The sequence below is a fragment of the Cervus canadensis genome, chromosome 1, assembly GCF_019320065.1.
Source record: "Cervus canadensis isolate Bull #8, Minnesota chromosome 1, ASM1932006v1, whole genome shotgun sequence".
Classification (NCBI taxonomy): domain Eukaryota; kingdom Metazoa; phylum Chordata; class Mammalia; order Artiodactyla; family Cervidae; genus Cervus; species Cervus canadensis.
This window is the reverse complement of record NC_057386.1, coordinates 50,759,428-50,777,631: the sequence shown is the minus strand read 5'-3', so window position 1 is coordinate 50,777,631 and position 18,204 is coordinate 50,759,428. Positions and strand designations below refer to the sequence as shown.

The window sequence follows — 18,204 nt, the reverse complement described above, 5'->3', positions numbered from 1 at the left end:
CGGCTCCGAGTCAGAGCTCGGCGGGCCTGCCAGTCCTCACTTCCCCACTATTTTTGGTTGTCTGTATACAGCTCAGATAGTCAAGATTCCACCTGCAATGCAGGAGACCTGGGTTTGATCCCTGGGTCGGGAAGATCCCCTGGAGAAGGGAATGGCTATCCACTCCAGTGTTCTTGCCTGGAGAATTCCATGGACAGAGGCTCCTGGCAGGCTAGTCCATGGGGTTGCAGAGTCAACACAACTGAGAGACTTTCACACATGTTGTATGTATATTTAAGAATGGCTAATAAAAGAGTGAATGTTTTACCTTTTATAAAACTGAAGTTACAGAATTTTCACATCACTTTATTTTCATAATCACAAAAATCCTGAAGTAAATGAAATCACTTTCGTTCTGAACAGATGGGGAGCAAGAAACGCAGGGAAATAAAAATGAGGACCCTGGGGCTTCCCTGGTGGACCTGTGGCTACGACTTCATGCTCTCAACGCAGCAGGCCTAGGTTCAAACCCTGGTCAGGGAACTAGATTCCACATGTCACAACTAAGACTTGGAGAAGCCAAATAAATAACAACAATAACAACAAAAATGGGGACACTAACAGGATTTATTGCAGAAATTTAAATAGATGAGAATGTATGATAAATATTTAATTCTAAAACAAATAATTCACCTTGGCCAGTAACATGACATGACTCAAGAACCCCTACTAGGCCAGAGAGAAAAGGAGAGGCCCCCTCCTGGGGAGGCCGGAACTAACCAGAGCAGGACCCAACAGTAACCTGAGGGTCTCCAGTTAGGGGAACGTAGGGAAGGTGGGTAGGGGGAGGTCAAGGGTGCCACTGGTGGGCCTAGAGTATAGGAAGAACTGAACAAAGAAGGGAAAAAAGGTATTAAACACGGTCAAGGGCCACTAATACTCACACAGGTATTATCTGCCCTCAGGATTTCAAGGGATACCTGCTGTGCCAGGTCTAGAGGGCAGAAGGCTGCAACCACCAGACACCAGGACTGCCGGGCTGATACGGTTGCCTAGACTCGGGACAGCAGACCTTCTGAGACCCCAGGAAGCACATTCGAAAGGCTACAACCCCGGAGGCTCAGAGGTGGATCACGAAGAGCAGAGAGCTCTGCTGCTCTGGGAAGATGCCGACTGGGCAGTGCGTTCTTACTGCGCCCACCTAAGGGGAAGAGGGAGGGAAGGCTTCAGTGTGGGCTTAAGAACATTCCTAGGGCTTCATGTTTATTGGCATCTGACCCAGAGTCCTGCCTGTGAGCAAGGGTGCAGCCCTGGGCTGAAGGTAGGAAAACTAGCATCCTACTCCCCACTGAATTCAGTCTCTACCCACCCCCACAGTCGTCCAAAGAGGGTAAAAATGGCCCAAGGACACACTGGGCTGATCTGGTGACAGTCGGCTGAGTCTAGTATCGGAGGGCAGGATGTGTTTTAAGTTCTGCCCATTTAGCTCCACGACAGAAAACAAGCAGCGGCAGAGACGAGGAGCCAAGATGCTGGCAGCCGTGCGCCTTCCTAGGTCTTTATGGCCGTATCTCTGGACTTGTAGGCCACGCCTCGACTCTTCAGCTCCCGTACAATTCCTGCAGTGGGAAGAGAAACAGCTCTGTGAAGGGAGAAGACTCCAGAAGACAAGAAGTGTCCCCTGGCTCCCATGTGGGGAGGAGAGGGGATGGTACACTCTAGGCAAACTGGAATTTCTGGACTGCTCATCAGGAGAACTGCATGGCTGGCATGTCACCCCCTTGAGGACTCAGGCATGTGCTTGTCAATGACTTAGTAAGGTCGGGAAGACCACACCGCAGCTGTCAAAAGCAAGGGTTCTGGAGCCAGGATGCCTGGGTGGAAATTCTGGCTCCTTACTAATTGAGTGACCTTGGTCAAGTTATTTAACATCTCTGAAGTTTTGGTTCCCTCACAGAGCCGTGAGCACTGGCATTAATTCACATGAGAAACCTCCATAGAGCCTGGCACAATAAATGAACATGGGCTGTTACTGTAATTATTACTACCTTGGGGCAGGCGACCAGTGACGGACACTGCATACACGCCTGGCTTAAAGTTACCTGAAAGAGAAGAAAGAGACTGTGGTTAAGTGTGAGTTACGACGAAAGCCCAAACACAATCTTAAGCTAAAAATGAAAGAAATGCTGGAACTCTAAGAGAACAGCAATCGCTTCCTTTGGCTACAAGTTTTAAGTGACAGGGCATAGGATACTTTTTGTGGCTTTCCTCTGACCCATCTTTCTCACTCTGGGGCCACTTACCTGCTGATTGAAGGCTCCCCACCCCACCCCCCCACCCCTGACAATACATCTAGGCCAGGATAAAGACAAAGGGAGACACTTACTGACTCGCTGCCACTTGGAGACCCAGCTGTCCTCTGGACTCATCATCGCGATGATTCTAGGAAAGGAAAAGAAACAAGAGTCAGCCTGAGCCACCTCCACTAGAGAGTGAGATTGAGGGCACCGCCCACCCCCAGCCCCACCCCCACTTTACTCTGCTCCCAGCCAGCACAACAGTTCTGGGAGAGGAAACCTCGGGAAAAGCCAAGACGTGAGTTTCTACTAGGAAGCACGGAAAACTCTGCAGAGTTCTAGTGCTGGCAAGGGACTGACTCAGAGCTAGTACTGACAGTCCTTGGGTTTACGTCCCCGGCCCCCAGTCACAGGTCAGTCATCACCCGCCCCCCGAAAAGACTGATGCCCTGGGGAGTGGGACAGCTTTCAAGGTAGATGGCTGATTACAACCAGCACGACCACTGAAGGCTGGGGCCTAGGGCAAAGGGGAGGTTGAGTCTAAACAGTGGGTCCCCTTAGTAGAAACAAGTTAGATTTAATCAAGCTCTGTCTCTAATGAGCTGTCCAGCCTGACTTGCATATGAAGAGCTCCCTCAGAACTTAAGATGAAATTAAAAGGGTGAGCTAATACCTGAAAGAGCCCTAGCACAGAGTAGATGCTAAATAAACACTAGCTCTCCTTACTATCCTAATCATTCCTCCCAGGGTAGCTGTAAACCCAGAGCACAGGCCACAGAAAGGGCCAGAAGCCTGCTACTGAGCATGACAGGTAAGCTTCAGGTGCTTTCAGAAGCTACAGAGGTCATTTCTGTCATCCCCCCATTCAATCAGATATTTACTGACTGCCTCCTGGGACAGACCTGCACAGAGCACTGATATCTGCTGACTGCCTCTTCAGTATCCACTCCTCCTTCTCTTGCTAACCATCTTGGATTCTTACTTAGGAAGCCTCCCTCCCCAGCCAAATCCTATATTCACAGTCATATGCTTCGAGCGGAACTGACCTCACCTCTAGAGGTGGCAAGTAGGATAAGGCCCACTCTGGCCTGGCAGGCCAATCTGGGGTAGGCATGCACACAGGCTGCTCTCATGACCAAATGTGTATTTTCCTCTGGCCTTCTGTCCTTCAAAATCTATCCTTCCAGCCTCACAGTGCCTGTTAATCCAATCTGATGATTTAATCTAATCAGAATCCCCACCATTCTCCAAACATACCCTGCTTTACCCATCCATTCCTTTGCTCAAGTCAATCCCTTTGTTTAGAATGCTTTTTCTTCCTTTTTCTCATCTTGGCCTCCTCAAAAATCCTACACTTCTTTCCTTTATTAAGAGCCTGATTCATATGCTATCTCCTCCACTTCTGGCTGACTTCATCAAGTCCTCCTCTAATCTTCGTTAGCCTTCGATATACTCACTGTTTAAATCCTAATATGCACCAAAATACATAAATAACTCTTACAACTCAATAACAAAAGACCAAAACCCTGATTCAAAAATGGGCAAAAAACTTAAAGAGACGTTTTACCAAAGAAGATATACAAATGGCCAATAAAGATATGAAAAGATGCTCAATTTCACTAATCATTAAGGAAATGCAAATCAAAGCCACAATAAGATAACCACATCACACCCAATAGGATACCTATTACCAAAAACAAAAAACAAAGCAACAAGTGCTGACAAAGATGTGGAGAAACTGGAACCCTTGTACTCTGCTGGTGGGAATGTAAAATCATGCTGCTACAGAAAACAGTATGGCAGCTTCTCAAAATGTTAAACATAGAATAATCCAGCAACTCTACTTCTGGATATATATCCCCAAAGAAGTGAAAGAAAGCAGGGACTCAAAGAGGTATTTGTAAACCCATATTCATGGCAGCATTATTCCTAACAGCCAAAAAGTAGAAGCAATCTAAGTGTCCATCGATAGATGCAGATTTGGTATATACATAGAAAAAGATAACATTACACTTAAAAAGGAAATTCTGACACATGCTACAATGTGGATAAACCTTGAAGACATTATGCTGCATGAAATAAGCAAATCACAAAAGGACAAATATTGTATGATTCCACTTATATGAAGTACCTAGAGTAATCAAACTCACAGGAAAGTTAAATGGTGGTTGCCAGGGGCTGGGCGAAGGAGAAATGAGATGTGCTAACAAACGAAGGAAAGAACTGGAGTATCTGAACGTGTACATGCATGTGTACACATGTACAAAGTAAAGGTTCCATGAAACATCTTCTCTGCCCAATCCTTCACTCTCCCTTAAAGGAAAACAAAGAAGAATGAAGTGGGCCCACCTTGAAGTAGTTTTAGCAAGCACTGGTTTGGGCCCAGTTTATGTATAAACTGTTCATTGGCCTAGAGACCAAAAGAAACTTAATAGTACCAACGTAACGGCCAAAGAATACTGCCTCCTGGCTCCTCCCTTGGGGAAAGAAAACCGAGACCCATCCAACTTAGGTTTCTCTCATTCCCCTGCCTCCACTGACAATCTCACTAAGTGAAAACTTTTCTCATAGGTCCTCTTAGACACATCTAAAGGTATCAGCTTTGGAGCCAAAATTTACCCTTCATTTTCAAAAATGATCCTCCTGCATTTAATAAACATGTATTAAGGCCCTATGCCAGGTGATGGTGCACGAGACAAATACAATCCCTACCAGAAATTCCCTAATAGTCTAGTGAAGAACTGTCCAGTGAAAATATAATGAAAGCCACACAATTCATTTTTAAATTTTCTATAGCCATGTTAAAGGAGTAACGACAAAAAGTAAATTAACTTCAGTAATATAGTCCCCTTAACCCAGTATGTTCAAAACGTACTGGACAGCACAGCACTAGTGTGTCTCAAAATAAGTGAGACCAACTCATATTAGAGTCTCAAGAGTCTGTCCAAATTTACTTGGTGGGGTTGGGGTAATATAAAGAATGAATGTAGCAATCCAAAGGGCTCACCCATCAAAAGAAGAGCTGGTGCAGTCATATACCATCTCTCGGTTACCCTTCATCTGAAGGTATGCATCACAATTGTCACAGCCATCATATTCAAACTGGTCTATAGTCTTGGGAGAGGAAAAAAAAAGGAGAAAGGTGAGCCAAAAGAAAAAACAGCCTTTCCATACTTCTACTTAGTGAAGCACAAAGCTCCCTATGTTGGCTGTCTCATCATGTCCCCCACCCACCATTCCTACAGCTCCTTTCCTAAGTTCCACTCTCACACCCCTTTTCTTGTTGTAGTTATGCCTCTGCTGAAAGCTGAAGTTGCAAAGGCATGTGAGAGCCCCCCGCCCACGGCTTCACAACCTAGCAGTGTCCCTGCTGAAGTAAACGATGGCTTCCTGCTCCTTCCCACACTCTGCCACCGCCCCGAGTCCTGGATCCGACTTTCTTTTTCACTGTTCCCCCCAGATCTATTCCACCCTCTTTCCCCCAGCTTGGTCTCCCGTGAGCCCGTACAACCAGGTCCCCGACAGACACCTTGACCAGCGAACACAGCAGACACGCCCGCAGATGCCGCAGATCCTTCGGCACCGTCTCCAAAGCCATCCTCTCGCACCGAAGAGCAGCGAAGGAATGAACCACAATCACCTCTCCCTACGGATAAATAGTAAAAATTACCCAGAATGCCTGCACTTCCTCTGCCTCAGACTTCCCCTTCCGGCGCGGCGGCCCCGCCCCGCCCCCCGCCTTTGATATGGTTTCTCCCGCCAGGAGGCGGGGCCAGCCGAGAGGCACCTGGGTCGGCGCGGGGGCGAGACTGCGCCGCCGTCGAGCGTGTGGGCGGGGCCCGAGCGGCGGGGCGGCACGGTTGGCGCCTGCGCGGGAGCACGCCGCGGGCCGGGGGGTCTGTCCTGGACCGCTGGTCCCCTGGAGCGCTCCGGGTGACAGCAGAGGTGTTTTTTGTCTTCCTGTCTTAAGAGTGAGGGCCAGAGAGCCCACTGTCTCCCTCTGGATTATCTCAGCGGAGCTGAGAAGTCCACGGACCGCCCCCCTCCTTCCTACCAGCGAGAGCGTGATTGGGTTTCCTACCTGCGAGTGATCGGGTTTCCTAGAGTGTGGTTGGGTTTCCCTTTGCGTCCACAGGAATGCTGGTTTGTGAGCCGACTTCCGAAAAAAAAAGCATAGTTATTTCTAAAAACTCTTTATGTAAGTTTCCTCGTTCCAACTGATAATTTACGCTTTGTGCAGCTTTTAGCGTTTAGATCCAGTTCCTCTACTTCAGATGGTCTGTAGGAGATCGTGTCCTTTTTATTTTGCACCCTATAGGAAGATTTACAAATGCTTCGTTGTCTGGTTCAAAACTGGCACCAGACAGCCCCCACCTCTACCAAACCTTTGCCGAAGTAGCAGGAAGGGAAAACGCTTTTTGTGAGAAGAGGATAAGCCCCTGCAGGCTCTATGGAATTCTCCATACCCACGTAGCACCAGCTCCCTTGAGCTTCACGGTAGGCAGAGGACGTGTCTATCTAGACTGGAACTGTGGGATATAGATGGTTTCAGGCCCTGCTGTTGTATCCTCCCAGCCAGGCCTCCTGAATTGAAACGGAGCTTCTTCAAGGCCGGTCTGCGCCTGGGGCCCGTCCCATGTTGTGTTCAGATGGGTGCTGGGCCTGGTTTTAGGATGTTCTTTATCACTGCATACTCTATACTTTGAAACACACTTCACCCTGTTTGTCTCAGGAGAGCTCTCCAACAACTCTGTGAAGTGGGCCCATTTCATGGGTGGAAAAGTGAGGCAACAGTGTTTTGCAGGGTCTCAAAGAAAGTCCCTGAAGCATTATAGAGTGTGAAGTAAACATACAGTAGTAGTACAGATGACACAATGAACCACAAGGAGAATCCAGTCACACTTTGTCTTTCCCTGATCTCACTAAACAGTGCTTTTAGGGGCTTACCAGACAGTTCTTGTTGCCAAGCCCACCACACTACTCTGTCCTTTCATAAACCAGAGCCTAACCTGTGATGTCAAGAGTATTTTTGCCCATGTAGAAGATGAAGTTGTTACCCTGAGCGACAGTCATGACAGAAGAAAACCATGAGACCAGATCAAGTTTATGGATAAATATATTAGCAAATAAATACATTTCTCATCATAATGCCTGAATTCAAGCGTCTTTCTGCCTGTTCAGATATAAATACCCACGTGGGTGCCTAGGTGCTAGTTCCCCACTGACTCTGAGGGAAGAGGATCCCCAGGTGGGGTGCTGCGCCCACTCTGTTCCCACATTCACATTCCAAATGGGATAACGCCTGAGGGGGCCAGCGATGGTCCAGCTGCCCTAGGGCGAACGTCGCCCCGAGGAGGCCCCTCAGCTCTTGCCCACTTGGGATCAGCTGCCCCAGGCCCGACTTCCTTCTCTGACCCCACTCCACACTGTGTGGATCTGACCTGCATGGCTTATACTGGGAAGCTGGGCCTCCGGGCCATCTAATCCAAGGGCCCCAAACTGCTCCTCCTTTGTTCTACCTATCCCTGCTCTGAGAGGAAGTGTCGAGAGAAAAATTCTTTGTTCAGCTGTAATTCAGCCTTTTCTACCTTCATCCCTTCCTCCCTCTTCCTAAATAAAGTCCAGCAGAAATCCTCTTCTTCCACTTCCTTTGGGATTTCCAGCTAAGTGATCTCCAAGGAAGAGTGAGTCCCTTCCCACTACCCCCACCACTCTCGCCCAGAGGGACTGGGGCTGCTGGAATGACCAGGGAGCCTGAAGATCAGAGGCTTCACCCCAGGTTCTCAGGGACTGCACACCCTGGCCTCTCCTCGGACTGAATACAGAGGAGCTGACAAGTAGGGACAAGGAGGGAAAACTCCTCTTGTGCACCAGGGCAGGCCATGCCTGGTGAGGCTGCAAAGCCCGTCATCTTTTGGCAAAGAAGGAAAACAATAAGAACCGGGTTTGCCATTGATACAGCAGCCTTACTGAGGGGAAGCCAAAGCTGGTGCGCAAGACTGTCTTCAGGAAGGAGGTGAGCAGGGTTCATTCATTCAGCTGAACCCATTTGCTGGTATGAACATGAGGCCTGGGATGAAGGAGAAGTCCTTAGGCTGGTGAAGGAGCACCACCTTTATCACACCTGTCTACCTGTGCCTAGCTTCCTGCTCTCAGAAAAGTACAGCCTGCAAGGGAGCCCACCCACACCAGTGGTAGCTGGTTGCCTGGCTGGACACAGATAGTTCTGCAGACAAGGGCTGGAGCTGGGAGCAGGAGAAGATACCTGCCACCCACCATCACCACCCTCTGCCAGTGGTTCCAGGAATATGGCAAAAAAAAAAGGGGGGGGTTGTTTTCTGAAGTCCTTTCTTTTCTGAGGAGCAGGACTCTGTGCCAGGGAGGGCCCCAAGTCATCCGGCGAGCACTCTTGGTTGGAGCCAGGACTGAACATCTCACACGGCCTGTTCACACAGCTCCTCCAGCTCCTCTTCTGTGCCTGCGTTTAGAGAGGGGAGGAGAGAGGTCACTCAGGGTCAGGCCAGCCTCTTACTTGTTCTACCTGTAAGAGAGAGGCAAGAGCAGGGAATGGGTCCAGAAGGGTGACCAGATTGAAAGCTGAGAGGGACTCCCATTGGGACACAGGGGAGAGAAAAACAAATCCAGAGTAAGACACATATATAGCAACCAGTGTGTTACCAACACTTACTATTCATTCATTCACCCAATAAATATTTATTAAGCACCAGTGGATCTGGCCTGCAACCTTGTGCCAAAGAGAAGACAAAAAGACTAAGCAGGGCCCTGGCAACCCTGTAGGAGAGGTGTGCGTTTAGTAAGCTGCAACTATGCCAGGGGGGGCAGACTGGGCTCATAAGAAACGAATCAAGGGAGGAGAGAAACCATGTCTTAAGTGGAGCGTCAGGAAGGGCTTCCTGAAAGTGGAGATGCACGAGCTGGTCCTACAGGAATAGCGAAGAATTCCATCTATGGGAATAGGAAGGCAGCAGAATATTCTGAGCTGCAGAAGCTGCAAGAAGTGTTTACCTAGTTTGGCTAAAGCTTGGAGCAGGGGAAGGAAAGGCGAACAGTGGAAAATAAGGTTGGGAAGGCAGATGGGGGCTAGCTGGTACTACAGCCTTGAAGGTCAAACCAGGTTGGGTTTTTCTTTACTCTGAACAAAACAACACTTGAAGATTTCTGGACAGTTTATTTGAGGAGGAGGACACTGGCCGCAGCAGGGAGGGGACGTGAGCAAGATCACTGTACTGCATGGCTCGACAGGGTGGGACACTGATGCTCCATGCCCGGTCTCCAGGGCCCTGTGAGAGGAAAGGAAGGACCCAGGAGGTTCCCACTTCAATCTTTAGGCAGCACCTAGAACACGGACAGGGGCCAGCAGTACTGAAAGAGAATATGGCAAAGCTGGCAGAGATACGGTTAACAGACCCTGGGGTGGATTGGGTTTGAAGGGCAGGGGACAGAGAGGCACTGAAACTAGTTATGAGTTTGGGAGAGAGAGGAGGTGGTGGGTCTGGCAATGGTGGCAGCGAAAGTATAAGTAAGTGCGACAGGATCCACATGGAGCCATCAAACACACGGTCAGAGTCTATGTCACGTGGCCCTATGGGAACAATTCTTTTCTATATGATAACAGTTTGCATGCCCATCTCTCCACAGACCTGGGTCTCCTGGTTGACAAGTTCCATGTCCTGAGAGTCTGGGACCTAGCACATAGCATGCGTACAATGCAGAAAGAAAAATGGAAGGAAGAAATGAATGAATGGATGACAGCAGCTCCCAGGTCCTGCCTGTGGATTCCCAGACCCTAAAGTCTTATAGTTCAGGACTTTCAGGGCCCCTTTAGGGGCGGAGACATCCTCCTAGCAGTGGCAAAGAGCACTGTCATCCACACAACAGGAAAAGATGGAGAAGGACTGGAGTTGGGGGACCGGGAAGAGGAAGGGGAGGATTTGAGCAAATAAACACCAAGTTAAAGTTGAGGATCTACATTCTCACCATCGGCTGCAAATCAGTAACAGGGATGCATGAAGTCTCCAAGAGAATAATGTTGGTCTTATCAACAAAGGTAATAGAAGGGAAGCCCTGGTTCTTTTAGTTCCTTTAACCCAAGGGAAAGGAAAAAAGCACAGGGCTGCTGGGAACCCCCTGTGATCTCCACTTCCCGCCCCCCCTCCCCGCATCATTCACATAACTCTTCTCGTATAGCCCAGAAATGTGTGTGTGTGTGTTAGTCACTCAGTCCTGTCTGACTCTTTGCAACCCCATGGACTGTAGCCCACCAGGCTCCTCTGTCTATGGAATTCTCCAGGCAAGAACACTGGAATGGGTTGCCCTTCCCTTCTCCAGGGGATCTTCCCAACCCAGGGATCATATCCAGGTCTCCCACAATGCGGGCAGATTCTTTACCATCTGAGCCACCAGGGAAGCCCAGAAATATGGTTATCTCTAGTTATGTCTCCTATAAGATTTCATATGGCCTGGAATTATGTTTTTCAGGAACTATTTGTCCATACTCTTCTTGGCTTCCTTTGTATTTACAGCTAACACTGAGCTATATGCACTGGTATAGCTGTACCAATTTTTAAAATATTGAAACACTTGTGTTTGGACTATGCTGGTGGACTAGTGGTTTAGAACATGGGTTCGATCCCTGGTCTGGGAAGATCCCACATGCCACAGGGCAGCTAAGCCAGGGCTTCACAACCAGAGCAGCCCGCAGGGCACCGAAGAGCAGCCCCTGCTAGCAACAAGTTGAGAAAGCCCACGTGCAGCAACGGAGTCCCAGTGCAGCCAAAACAGATAAATTATTAAAACCAACAAGCCAAAAGAAACACTTGGGTTTGCGTTGCTGCCGCAAACCACCCCAAGTGCTTTCTGGTGTCAACCACACTCTGACCTCACCTAGACCTCCCTACAATCTGGCAACGGAAGGATTAACACTTGGCAGAGCCAGACCACTCAAGCCAGCATCCCACACTATGCCAGTTGTCCAGTATTTGAAATGTCACCACGTGGGGCCCTTCTCAGCTTCCATCAGCCCCCTGGATGACGCCAACCGTTCTGCCACATCCAGCTCTAGCCCCTTCTCCCCACCAGCCCCACTTCCCCTGAGAACTCACCAGGCTGGGCTGGTAGCACCTGGAAGTGTGGGTAAGGGCATGGCCTGCCCTCCGGGGTGCCAGAACTCCACGCGGAAGGCCCCTCCCCAGATGGGTGCGGTCCGAGGGGCTGGCGTGGAGTCAGACACAACCACACTGGCTGGGAACTCGGGTATGTGGGGCCCAGGGCTTCTGGTAGCAGCCTCCTCTCCAGGCCTGGATGTCCGAAGATCAGTGGGTGGGCCTCTGGGGACCAAGGGTGTGCCAGACTTGGGCCATAATGGGGGAAAATCTGGCAAGTTGGGTGGGTAGTCAAGTCCTGGGATCGAGAGGCTGGGGTGGGCTCCGGGGGTCCCCCTCGCCGTCTCCGCTGTGGGTGTCGGACAGAGAGGCTGGATCTCTGTAAGTGGAAAAGGCTATTGGCTGCGGGGCTGGGGCTGGAGGCGGCGGGTGGCCCGGGGGCTGGCTCGGTGAGGGCCCGGGGCCGCGGCAGGGCGGGAGGCTGCCCTGAAAGCGCTGCTGGGCTGCACCTGGCCGCGTGCAGATCGGGCGAAGGCGGCTCTGGCTGGAGCTGTGTCCGAGGAGCGGCAGGCCTGGACGGGGGGACTCCAGTTTCGGGGTCAGCCTTCCTGCCGTGCCACTGGAAACGCCTTCTGTAGTGGTGGTGCCGGTGGCGGTGGTAGTGGACGTGGCTGGAAACCTGCGTTTCCCCCGCGGGCACCACTGAGTCCAGAGAACGGGGCCGGGAGGCCAGGCGAGGCGGAGCCGCCCTCCCCGCGGGCTCCCCGTCGGGGCTGCAGTAGACCAGGGGGTCGAAGTCACTGCTCAGGGAGCTGCGGAAGGTGGAGCTGCTGCCGTGGATGCCCTGCAGGCTGACGTCCGTGCAGTTGACCACCGAGTCGCTGGAAGAGCCGTGACAGGGCCCGGAACTGGAGTCGCTGGCTGGCCCGTCAGCCAGGTAGCCGCTGCGTTCCGTGCGGTAGCTCTCTCCGGACCCGCTGCTGTCGTGAGGCCTGGTCCGGCGAGGGGGCGCGGGGCAGGTGGCCGGGTGCTGGGAGGTGCAGCGGAGGTGGCTCAGCCCCCAGCCCGGCGCGTAGGGGCGCGGGGCCGCCGCCAGGCGCTGGGGCTCGCCCGGAGCCCGGGGGTGTGCGGTTCTGGGTTGGCGGTGGTGCCGGGTGCCCACGCCTGGCTCCTGGGACGGGAGGAAGGGGCCGGGCCGGGTGGGCCGAGCCACCGCGCTCCGGGAAGGGCCCAACAGGTAAGCAGCGGGCAAGTGGTAGTGCGCGTGGCCGGGGTGCTGGCGAATGAGGTGGAGCCTCCGGCCTGGTTCCTGGTAAGCTCGAGAGGGTCCCAGGGACTGCGAAAGCGAATCTCCCTCTGGAAGAAAGAGCCAAGAGCATAGGTGTTTGACTCCACCAGCCGACGGAGGGTACATTCAGGAAAGTGGGGCTCTATTGCACGTCTTCAGCCTGCAGTCGCCCACAAGCTCCGTCAGAGTCTGGAGCACCCAGGATGCTCCTTCCCTGCCTGCGCCCCGGGACGCCATTGCCCCTTCCCATCAGCTGTCCCCTGGGGGGTTCCGCTGAGCACGGCTCCTCCCATCAACTGTCCTTTGGGGGCCACCGTGAGCCCACACTGAACCTTTGGGTGAATTAGGAAAAGGCTCTGTTTTCGCCAGATACTTCCCTCTCATCTTTTAGAAGATGGTCATAATATCCTGGTTTTGTTAGAATAGGATACTTTATTGCCAGAAAAGTGGAGTAATAAATATACCCATCGGCCAGATTTAGAATCAACAAAGCTGTCATGAAAATACACAGTAAAGCTGTCTGCCCGGCTCAGGGGAGGTACCCTCAACCAGCGCACAACTTCTATTTTGTAAAATTTTATTAACTACTGTTGTTGTTTTGGCTGCACTGGGTCTTCATTGCAGTGTTTGGGTTTATGTTTCTTAGTTGCCCTGAAATGTGTGAGATCTTAGTTCCCTGACCAGGGATCAAACCCACATCCCCTGCATTACAAGGTAGATTTTTAACTACTGGACCACGACGGAAGTCCCAAGGGCACAGCTTAGAGAACAACTGAGGCAGTCCCGCCTTCTGCTCCACTTCAAGGCAAACCATTTGCCCAGAAGGCAGCCCCTTCTCTACCCATCTGCCTGCACACAGGGGAGCCCTTGGCCCACCTCCTACCTACGATGTTGAACATGCAGAGGGGGCAAGTGCGATGCTGATGCAGCCAGGGGTCCACACAGGTACGATGGAACTCATGGAGGCAGGAAATAACCCGGAGCTCCTGGAGAAAACAGGGTCAGAGCCAAAGTTGACGGCAGCTACCCCCGTAGCTAGGAAGCAGGGCATCCCTGACTCCCTCGCCCTCCCCTTTTTAAAACTTTGTTTATTTTTGGCTGCACTAGGTCTTTGTTGCTGCTTTCCGGCTTTCTCTGGTTGTGGTGAGCAGGGGCTACTCCCTTGTGGTGCATGGGTTTCTTGCAGTGGCTTCTCTTGTTGCAGAGCACGGGCCCTTAGGGCACACAAGCTTTAGAAGCTGTGGAGTGGGCTTAACTGAACCTGTGGCATGTGGAATCTTCCCAGACTAGGGATTGAACCCATGTCCCCTGCATTGGCAGGCAGTTTCTTAACCACTGGACCACCAGAGAAGTTCTTGGCCTCTCCTTTATTGCCAATACCTGCTTTCAAAGAGCTCCTAGCACAACAGAACAAGTATGGGCTTTGGTATCAAGAGAATCTAGACTTTTGCCACTGCATATGACCTTGGGCAAGTTTCTGAACAGTTTTCTTGTGTAAAATGAGGCTAAAAAACTAATCCACCCCCACCCTTCACTGTCATGAGGGTGACAGACGATGCCTCTAGAGCACCCACTGCAGAGCTTGGCATGTGGTACACACTCAACAAACAGAAGTTCTCTTTCCCTGGAAAACCAGGAAAATGACCAAACCTCAGGGTTGTCCACGCAGGATACACAGGACACAGATGCAGACCACACGCCCACACCAGCTTCACCCGCCTCCCTCTCCAGCCTGGGCACAGGGGCGAACCACAGCCTGGCCTCACCTGGCCCTCGGAGAACTCCTCCAGGCAGATGGCGCACACCGGGGCGGAGCTGCAGCTGCTCCCGGAGTCTGGCCACTCGTTCCGGGCGCCCCGGCAGCCGGCCCGGTACCTCCTGGTGGTCAGCTGGCTGATGGCCCAGGCTGTTCGCTGCTGAAGGGGGTCCTGGGGAGAACAGTGGGCCAGAATGGGGCCAGGGCTCCTCTCCCCGAACCCCTGGACCCTGCCCTGTGCTCAGGTCCCGGTCACACAGTTAGGTCACACGACCACTGGACCACCTGGGGAGTTTATACCCTCAGAGTCCTTCCATGGCCCTGCTAAGCATCCCCATCCCATTCCCCCATGCATACTATTAACTTTCCTTCCCTTGATGACCCAGGAGAGGTACTTTTCTCCCAACTGCCCCACCTTAACATCGTATCCTGAATATCTAACAGGCACATCCAACTTCACAAGCTCCACATTCCTAATCCCATGAATCACCTCAACCACACACTTGTCCTTCCCCAGTCATCCTCCCCTCAGTAAAGGGCAATTCTGTTCTTTTAACCCCTCAGGCCAAAAACATCGGGGTCATTCTTAACTATTCTCTCACCCTCCATGATCAATTCATTAGAAGACCTGTTGGCCCTGAGGTTCTATAGAAGTGATGGTTCCAGGAGTTAACCTTTTCTCCTAATAATATTTTGCCCATTTAGAACTTTACTGTTAAGAGTGGAAGAAAACCCCTATGAAGGAAGATCCATTCATACCATGGAGTAAGGATGCTTTGGGCATGGGTAATAGCTGGTGGTAAGGCTGTGATGGTTTTGATCACTTGTTAAGGAATGCTAAGGGGGATCTGGATTGACTGGAATGCTACCATCTGATGGGCACTTGGGATCTTGTGTTTTTGAACACCAGGGGAGTAACTGTGGGTATGGTAGACCCGTTTTATGGAAATCTACAGAAGGGAAGTGGAGAAGGCAATGGCAACCCACTCCAGTACTCTCGCCTGGAAAATCCCATGGATGGAGGAGCCTAGTAGGCTGCAGTCCATGGGGTTGTGAAGAGTCGGACACAACTGAGCAACTTCACTTCCACTTTTCACTTTCATGCATTGGAGAAGGAAATGGCAACCCACTCCAGTGTTCTTGCCTGGAGAATCCCAGGGACGGGAGAGCCTGGTGGGCTGCCATCTATGGGGTCACACAGAGTCAGACATGACTGAAGTGACTTAGCAGCAGCAGCATAGAAGGGAAGGCTGTGTCATACAATGTTATGATCCATTAGGGTGGATGGAGTCTTCCTAATACTGGCACCAAATACACTGAGTTAATCTTTTTATCAAATAGATTCATTAACTACAGTAAGTCTCCGATTCTTGAATGGGTTATAGGTTTTGCATTTTCCCTTTTAGTTTACTAAAGTAGTACTACTAATTCTCTTATTTCAAATAAAGAAAGAAAAAGAAAACCTGTTGGCTTTGCCTTCAAAGTATGAAAAGCTCAGTCGTGTCTGACTCTTTGTGACCCCGTGGACTGTAGCCTAACCAGGCTCCTCCGTCCATGGGATTCTCCAGGCAAGAAATACTGGAGTGGGTTACCATTTGCTCCTCCAGGGGATCCTCCTGACCCAGGGCCCAGGGATTGAACCCGGGTCTCCCACACTGGAGGCAGAAACTTTAACCTCTGAGCCACCAGGGAAGAATCTAATCCTCATCACTTTGACTCCTCCCTGAGCCAAGCTACATTACTGTCACCTGCAATCTGGTAATAGCCTCTGTGCTGGTTGCTCTGTCTCCAGCCTTGCCGCCCTGTAATCTGGTCTCACCACAGTGGCATGAGTGATCGTGTTAAAAGTTAAGTCAGATCATGGCTCTAGTTCTGCTCAAAACCATCCCATGGTTCTCATTTCATCCAGAGTAGGGAAAAAAAAAAAAGTCCTGACAACAGCCTAGAAGTCCAATACCACTGGGCCCGCATGAACTCTGTCCTCACCGCCTGCTCTGCCCTCTTACTCACTGGATTCCACCGCATGCCTTCGTGCTGATCCTCAGACATACCAGGCACACTTCTGCCTCAAGGGCTTGCAGTGTCCTGTTTTCTCACCTCAATCACTTTCTCTCCAGGCATCTGCACGAATCACCCCCTCACCCACTGAGGGTCTTTCCTGTAATGTCACCCTCTCAATGAGGCCTTCCTTGACCTTACTTTTAAAAATTAACATTGTTCCCTTTGCATTCCTTCCCCTTTTTTATTTTTCTCCCTGGACTTACCACCATGGAAGGTATTCTATATTTTACTTACTTTGTTGTCTATTCCCACTGGAATGAAAGCTCCCGGAGGGGAGAGAGCTTTTGTCTTTTTGCTCACTGCATGAGCCCCAACACCTGGAATGTGCCTGACACATAACAGGAGCTCTCTATTTGTTGAATGTTTTGTTGAATGAATGAACAAATGAGGACACCTGTGCAGAGAGGCTGCTGGAAATTAACGAAGTCATTTGCAAGCAGGGAGCGGGGGAGGGGACAGAAGGGGGGTTGGTGTGACTGTTTCACAGGCATAAGGCACCTTCTTTCCTTACTTTTCCCTTCCTGCTCCCCACCCTCCCCCACACGCGCTTGCCCCCCTCCACCAGGAAGCCCACCCTGCTCACCGGCCTGGTGTGGCGGGGGCGGCACCGGATACGCAGCACCGAGGCCAGGATGACCACAAAGATGGTGCCCACCACCGTCAGGAGGATCCATACATCGTAATCTGGCTGGGGGAGTGAGCAGAGAGAGAAAGGGTCACACCTGTGGAAGGAGTGGGGCCAACTTGGGAGAAACACAGGAGATACATGGGGAACAGGGGGGCCCCCTGAGTCTCCAAGAAGGGGTGGTGAGGTTGCAGGTGGGGTTAGGTGGTCCCTTTCTGCCTACAGACACTCACTGGGGAGGGTCCTCCAGACGCCAGTTGTGAGAGGTATGATCTCAAGGTCTGTGTGCTGGGGGAAAAGGGGACAGCGACCCCGCTGCAAGGTGGGAGCTTCCCAGTGGGTGGAGAAATACCGGCCAGGCCTCAAGGGGCCCAGGGCCCAGGGTTTCATTCTGGCTCTGCTACTGTGTTCCATGAAACCAAGATGCTGAAAAACCACTTCAGAACTCAGCTGGCCCAATCTGTTCATCCTACCCAGACTGGGGAAGAAACTTGCCCAGAGGAGCACAGCTGGAGATAGAGTTGGCCTGGGGGACTTCTAAGGTCTATTGAGCTCCAGGAGTCTGAGGGCTTCCGTGAGAGTCACACAGGAAAAGGCGGGGGTGACTGCAGGGGCCGGGGCCAGGGCTGGAGACTGGGCCCGCTTACCCAGGTCGGGGGCTCCTTCAGCTCAATCCTCACGTGCGCCTTTCGGTTCTTGTACACAAACTCCATCAGCTTCTCGGCATCGTGACCCCAAATCAACACCACGGGCCACGTCAGCCCCAAGGGCTGCTGCAGCTGCAGGAGAGGAAGTGCCCACGAGGGTGGCTGTGTCCTGACTTCTGCTCCCGCAGCACCTCTCTCTCCCTTCTCTTCCTCCCTCCGCCCCCCCCACCCCCCAGGCACCCCTCATCCAGGGTACCTGCTCAGCAGCAGCACGATCCTCTGTGATGTCAAAGAGGACGGCGCTGGCTCCCCGCTCCCCCGCCATCCGGGCCTGCAGAGATACACAGCAGAGGTCTGGCGGGGGGGTCAGACACAGCCCGTCCACACCCCGGGCTCACCCCCTCACACGTCCACCCCTGCCTAAGGCAC

The 18,204-nt window shown here is 51.7% G+C and overlaps 2 protein-coding genes across 5 annotated transcripts in view; both read right to left on the bottom strand.

The window, feature by feature from the left end:
• Nucleotides 1-588: 588 nt before the first annotated feature.
• On the bottom strand, nucleotides 589-5,922 carry SUPT4H1 (SPT4 homolog, DSIF elongation factor subunit). The gene is made up of 5 exons (XM_043483033.1): nucleotides 5,806-5,922; nucleotides 5,284-5,390; nucleotides 2,366-2,421; nucleotides 2,028-2,081; nucleotides 589-1,598 (listed from the first exon to the last, which is right to left on the bottom strand). Exons 1-5 carry the CDS (start codon nucleotides 5,872-5,874, stop codon nucleotides 1,531-1,533), a joined length of 354 nt encoding a protein of 117 aa, XP_043338968.1. The 5' UTR covers nucleotides 5,875-5,922; the 3' UTR covers nucleotides 589-1,530.
• Nucleotides 5,923-7,374: 1,452 nt separating this feature from the next.
• RNF43 (ring finger protein 43) overlaps nucleotides 7,375-18,204 on the bottom strand; it is a 65,398-nt gene continuing 54,568 nt past the window's right edge. For all 4 annotated transcript variants that reach the window (XM_043483029.1, XM_043483032.1, XM_043483030.1 and 1 more), the window contains 7 exons: nucleotides 18,032-18,106; nucleotides 17,776-17,907; nucleotides 17,087-17,191; nucleotides 14,453-14,614; nucleotides 13,570-13,672; nucleotides 11,399-12,754; nucleotides 7,375-8,754 (listed from right to left, as the gene is read on the bottom strand). In XM_043483029.1, coding sequence (XP_043338964.1) covers nucleotides 8,711-8,754; nucleotides 11,399-12,754; nucleotides 13,570-13,672; nucleotides 14,453-14,614; nucleotides 17,087-17,191; nucleotides 17,776-17,907; nucleotides 18,032-18,106 — 1,977 coding nt within the window. In that variant the 3' untranslated portion in view covers nucleotides 7,375-8,710. The remainder of the gene's footprint in view (nucleotides 8,755-11,398; nucleotides 12,755-13,569; nucleotides 13,673-14,452; nucleotides 14,615-17,086; nucleotides 17,192-17,775; nucleotides 17,908-18,031; nucleotides 18,107-18,204) is intronic.

Excerpts from the sequence above, each read along its gene's own strand:
- SUPT4H1 (XM_043483033.1), bottom strand. The coding sequence starts at position 5,874 with ATGGCTTTGGAGACGGTGCCGAAGGATCTGCGGCATCTGCGGGCGTGT. Across the intron at positions 5,391-5,805 it reads TGCTGTGTTCGCTGGTCAAG|ACTATAGACCAGTTTGAATA; the intron begins GTGTCTGTCGGG and ends TCCTCTCCCAAG. Across the intron at positions 1,599-2,027 it reads CACTGGTCGCCTGCCCCAAG|GAATTGTACGGGAGCTGAAG; the intron begins GTAGTAATAATT and ends TTCCCACTGCAG.